This window comes from Thamnophis sirtalis, unplaced genomic scaffold, assembly GCF_051295495.1.
Source record: "Thamnophis sirtalis isolate CommonGarterSnake01/CBP01778 unplaced genomic scaffold, rThaSir2_p1.2 scaffold_19, whole genome shotgun sequence".
NCBI classification, from domain to species: Eukaryota; Metazoa; Chordata; class Lepidosauria; order Squamata; family Natricidae; genus Thamnophis; species Thamnophis sirtalis.
In genome coordinates, this window is record NW_028261399.1 from 142,680 (window position 1) to 148,679 (window position 6,000).

Consider the following 6,000-nt stretch of genomic DNA (forward strand, 5'->3'; position numbering starts at 1 on the left):
TTGCGGGGGCGATGGATTGCATATACATGCGTAGTACCCATGCACGAAAAGGACACATGGCCCTGTGAGCAGCGTATCGGTAGCGACGGTAAGAGCAACGCACCTCTGCTCTGATGCCCTCCGCCAGTCCAGCGTGACTCGGTCGAGAGCCCCCTTTCTCACCCGCCTCCCTTCTGCTTCTTGGTAGGTTCACGCCTACATCATCAGTTCTTTGAAGAAGGAGATGCCCAACGTCTTCGGCAAGGAGAGCAAGAAGAAGGAGCTCTTGAACAACCTGGGTGAGATCTACCTGAAGATCGAGCGGGAGCACCAGATCTCACCTGGAGATTTTCCCAGCCTCCGTAAGATGCAGGTAGAGATTTGGGTGAGGCCGCCTCGGGGGAGGGAGAAGCCGTAGGGGGAGGGTGCCGCATGGTCATGTTTTTTTTTAATAGTTTTTTATTAAACATTTTTACCTTTAAAAACAAAAAAGAGAGACACAACAAAGAAAAGAAAAACAAGACAAATTTAACCATATAAAATAGTTATGCTGCCTTCTGTAGCAGGATTCATGTTTAGCGACTAGCGAGATTGGCCAAAATGTATCCAAATTTATCTCCCAAATGGAAATGTAACCACAAGTCAGGAACTTGGTCGCGTTGACTGATGATCTCTGGAGAGCCAGGAATGGAGGCCATGCCTCCATCCTGGTGCTCCTTGACCTCTCAGTGGCTTTCGATACCATCGACCCTGGTATCCTTCTGCGACGACTGCGGGAGGTGGGGGTGGGAGGCACTGTCTTATGGTGGTTTTCCTCTTACCTCTCGGACAGGTCGCAGTCGGTGTTAATCGGAGGGCAGAGATCGACCCCTAGGCCCCTAACGTATGGGGTGCCGCAGGGTTCGGTCCTGTCCCCCCTTCTTTTCAATATCTACATGAAACCGCTGGGTGAGATCATCCGACGGCACGGGATAAAATACCATCAGTATGCGGACGATACACAGTTGTATCTGTCCGCCCCGTGCCAACTCAATGAAGCAATGGACGTGATGAGCCAGGGTCTTGAGGCTGTTAGAGACTGGATGGGGGTTAACAAGCTTGTGCTCAATCCAGATAAGACCGAGTGGCTGTTGTGCTTCCCTCCAACGAATTGGCCAAGTGTTCCATCTCTCAGGCTGGGGGGTCAAAATGTACGCCCCTCAGATAGGGTTCGCAACTTGGGAGTCCTCCTGGACCCACAGCTGACTTTCGAACATCATTTGTCAGCTGTGACCAGGGGGGCATTTGCCCAGGTTTGCCTGGTGCACCAGTTGCGTCCCTACCTGAACCGGGAGGCCCTCACAACAGTCACTCGTGCCCTTGTGACCTCTAGGCTGGAGTACTGCAATGTGCTCTACATGGGGCTGCCCTTGAAGAGTATTTGGCGACTTCAGCTGGTCCAGAATGCGGCCGCGCGAGCGATCGTGGGTGCACCTCGTTTCACCCACGTAACACCTATCCTCCGCGAGCTGCACTGGCTGCCTGTTGATCTCCGGGTGCGCTTCAAGATGCTACGTGTCACCTACAAAGCCCTTCATGGTATTGGATCTGGGTACTTGAAAGACCGCCTACTGCCAATTACCTCCACTAGACCGATAAGATCGCATAGATTAGGCCTCCTCCGAATTCCATCAGCCAGCCAGTGTAGACTGGCAACTACCCGGAGGAGAGCCTTCTCGGTGGCTGCTCCGACCCTCTGGAACGAACTCCCCGTGGAGATTCGGACCCTCACCACCCTCCAGACCTTCCGCGCCGCCCTTAAAATCTGGCTGTCCCGGCTGGCCTGGGGTTAAAGACTCTAACCCCACTCGAATTGTATGACTGTTGTGTTCTTAAATGATGTAGTGTTTTTATGTTGTAAATTGTTTGTCCTCCCCCCCTCCCCCCCCCCGTTTGAACTGTGAGCCGCCCTGAGTCCCCCCAGGGAAAAGGGCGGCATACAAATAAAGTGACTATGACTATGACATTCTACCCTGTGTGGTGGACGTGCCCCATCACAAAGAAATATTGGTGCAAAATTCAGAAATAGCTGGAAGAAATTACAGGGCAAAAGATAGAATTGAAATCGGAAGCGTTCTTATTAGGAATATTAGACCCAAAAACGGACAAAACATTTCAATACATTATATTGTATTATATGATGTAATATTCAATACATTATACGCGTACTCGCAGCTAGGATTGCTTTCGCACAAAACTGGGAAAAAATCAATACACCCGCAGACAAAACAATAATTAGAAAAGTACTTGAATGTGCAGAGATGGACAAAATGGGAATAGAACTAAAAGAAAAAGAAGAATCGGATATCTACAAAATATGGAATAGAAAACAAGCCAAAACAAAAAATAGAAGTCTTTATTTTTGTTTTTTCCCCAAACTATTGAATAAAAATTAACCGAAGATTACTAATTACTATCAAACTTAAAGTACTGGCCACAATGTAAATATAATGGCGATATGAACAATTAATAGTATTGCAAGTGTTAGTACATCTGTTATTACATGATTATAGAAGTTAAAACTGATAGGAAGGCAATGTAGATTGGTGAACCACACATGGTCATGCCATCCCTGTAAAGGCGGTCCTTAAATTATGGCCACGGTTGAGCCCAAAATTTCTGTTGCTAAATGAGACCGTTTTGAATTTTTGCCCCGTTTTACGACCTTTCTCGCCACAGTTGTTAAGGGAACCATTGCTGCGGTTGTTAGCAACATGGTTGTTAACTGACTCTGGCTTGTCGGAAGGTCGCAAAAGTCACTTTTTTCAGTGCCATTGTGATTTTGAATGGTCACTAAATGAAACTGTCGTAAGGTGAGGACTACTTGTACTCTTGGGGACTGGGGTGTGTGTGTGTGGAGGAGGTGTCAAGGTTCTAAGTAATACACCCATAGCAAACAGAACTCCGAGGCAGGTAGATGCCTCCAAGAATAGTTTTCTTGGATATATCATACCAAGATGCACAGATCTGATGGAAAACCGACTCTAAATATTCCCATGATTTTCACCTAATTAAAAGTTCTTTCACTTTCTCCCGGCAATCCATCCCATGGTCCAATCAGGATGCAGTCCAGTTGTTAGATGACTCCAGTCCCCTCCTTCTGGACACCTGGCGGCAGGGGTGGGTTTCAACCAGTTCGCACCGGTCCCTACGATCCGGTTGGTCACCGAACCCGGAAGTAAGTAACTTCCGGGAACGGCGAAGCCCCCCCCTCCCCCCACGCGCGCCCGCGCCCGCTCCTTACCCGTTTTTTACGAATTCTGCACTTCTACACATGCGCAGAACGCATACAGCGCCTGCGCGATCCTCCAGGAGCAGCTGGAGCATCGTGCAGACGCTAGTACGCATGCACGTGCTGTGTGCGTGCGCGAGGACGCCACGTGCGTGTGCGAGGATGCCGCTGGCCTCGTTCCAACCGAACCGGTTGGAACGGGGCAAGAAACCCACCCCTGCCTGGCGGGAATGTCCTTGGTTCCCAGGAGAAAGCATTTTATTTTGGCCACAGCGCCCCGGCTAAATCTACTCCTCCCCTACCCCTCCCACAGCTCCAATTGTGGCAGCCCTGAAGCCCCAAAGTGGCCAGATCAGCTTCAAAGTTGACACGCGGAGTCATTGCCAAAGCTGAGACTGGACTGTTTTCTTTGCATTTGGAGGATCAGAGGCAGAAATTCCGACTGAACCTTTAAATGGTCACTAAATGAACACGAACCGTGGTGGTGCAGTAGTTAGAGGGCAGTACTGCAGGCTACTTCTGCTGACTGCCTGCAGTTCGGCAGTTCAAATCTCACCAGGCTCAAGGTTGACTTAGGCTTCTGTGCTTCCAAGGTCGGTAAAATGAGGACTCAGATTGTTGGGGGCAAGAGGCTGATTCTATAAATGGCTTAGAGAGGGCTGTAAAAGTACTATGAAGCGATATATAAGTCTTAAGTGCTATTGCCCTTCCTCCCTCCCTCCCTCCCTCCTTCCCTCCTTTCTAGAATGCAGCATTGCAGGCTAACTCTGCCCACAGTCAGGAGTTTGATCCTGACTAGCTCAAAGTTGACTCAGCCTTCCATCCTTCTAGTAAAATGAGGACCCAGATTGTTGGAGGCAAGAGGCTGACTCTGTAAACTGCTTAGAGAGGGCTGTAAAAAGACTGTGAAGTGGTATATAAGTCTAAGGGCTATTGTTAAATTGAAGACTGTTTCCCAATTTAAGTGAAGGAAACTTAAAGCTCCAACGTCCTCCCAGTTGGGCTCCTGTAGATTTGGGGGTGAGAAACCCTGAAGATGACCTCTCCAACCAGTCAACACATCCCCCACCATTGTCCCTTGGCCCAAAGTCACAACTCAGTGTGTTTGTGTGTCCTCAGGAACAGCTTCTGAGCCAGGACTTCAGCAAGTTCCAGCCGCTGAAGCAGAAGTTGCTGGACGCGGTGGATGACATGCTGGCCAATGACATTGCCCGGCTGATGGTAATGGTGCGCCAGGAGGAGTCGCAGATGCCATCCCAGGTGGTGAAGGGTGGGGCATTTGAGGGCACCATGAACGGGCCCTTCGGTCACGGCTACGGTGAGGGCGCCGGCGAGGGCATCGATGACGTGGAGTGGGTGGTCAGCAAGGACAAACCCTCTTATGACGAGATCTTCTACACCCTCTCGCCCGTCAACGGCAAGATCACGGGTGCCAGCGCCAAGAAGGAGATGGTCAAGTCCAAGCTGCCCAACACCGTCCTGGGCAAGATCTGGAAATTGGCCGACGTGGACAAAGACGGGCTGCTGGACGACGAGGAGTTCGCCCTGGCCAACCATCTTATCAAAGTCAAGCTGGAAGGGCATGAGTTGCCGGCCGAACTCCCTTCTCACCTGGTGCCGCCTTCCAAGCGCAGGCATGAATGACCCCACCCTCCCGTCTCCGGACGGACAGGCCGAGCGCAGCAACACGCTCTGGGTGGGAGATGCCCGAGCAGTGCTCGCAGGAGGGACCACGTTCAAACCTCCCTGCTCTGTGAGAAGCTGAGTTGCCCAGCCTTTGACAAATGTACAATACTGTATGTTCTGATATATATATATATATATATATATATATATATATATATATATATATATATATATATATATATATATATATATATATATATATATATATATATATTGATATATCTACACTTGGATAGATATGTCTGCATATATATGTGTGTGTGCGTTTGTCTACTGGAAGAAAGTGTAATACAATGTTTTAAGGCTGTAATCTTCTCTGGTGCTGCGGGGGAAAAAATGGCTCACTTTTTTATTTTAGCCGGAATATAATCCTGGGATTCTTTGCGGGATCCGGGAAGTGGGGATAGCTGATCCCAGATTCTTACCATCTTTTGACAGGGCGTATTTTTTCACAAGCCTGATGGCTGTCCCAGGACGAGACAAGCAGGACTCTTTTTTTCTAGGGAGAATCGGTGGTCTTTCTCCCCTTTTAAGCCTATCCTTATTCCTGGAACCCGTTGCCGAAGAGGAAAATTGGGTCACCACTCGGCACACATCTTCACTGCCCGCAAAAGTCCACACTCACCGCATCTCTTCCGGAAGTCCCTCTCCTCTCCCACCCTTATCCCTTCGCCCTTTTCCGGGGGAGGGATTCGTGTTCTTGTTGCCATTGCATGCTTTTGGGGGCCTAAATGGTGTCTGGCAGCGAAGCAGGGTTCCTCTGGAGTGGCTGTAACATCCTTGGGCACAAGCCAGCATCCAGGACATAGTTTTGGTTAGAAGCCAAAAAGGTGTCAGCACACAGCAATGTTTCCTAACTTTGGTGTGGACTTCGACTGGCTGGGGAATTCTGGGAGTTGGAGTCCACCCATCTTAAATCTGGTTGAATTTGAGAAACACTCCTGCAGAGCGGGCTCCGAGGCATAGGCAAGATATGGGGGGGCAGGACTTGGAATGAGCATTGAGGCGAAGCAGGAGGGACCCCCTCCCCACCTCCCAGTTCTTTGCACGGCCGATCCTGTTAT

General features: G+C 49.6%; 1 protein-coding gene across 1 annotated transcript in view; it reads left to right on the top strand.

The window, feature by feature from the left end:
• The window catches only part of EHD1 (EH domain containing 1), a 30,970-nt gene extending 25,889 nt beyond the window's left edge, over positions 1 to 5,081 (top strand). The window contains exons 4-5 of the mRNA XM_087703050.1: positions 188 to 352; positions 4,370 to 5,081. Of these exons, the coding sequence (XP_087559176.1) occupies positions 188 to 352; positions 4,370 to 4,894 (690 nt within the window). The 3' untranslated portion in view covers positions 4,895 to 5,081. The remainder of the gene's footprint in view (positions 1 to 187; positions 353 to 4,369) is intronic.
• The last annotated feature ends 919 nt before the right edge of the window (positions 5,082 to 6,000 follow it).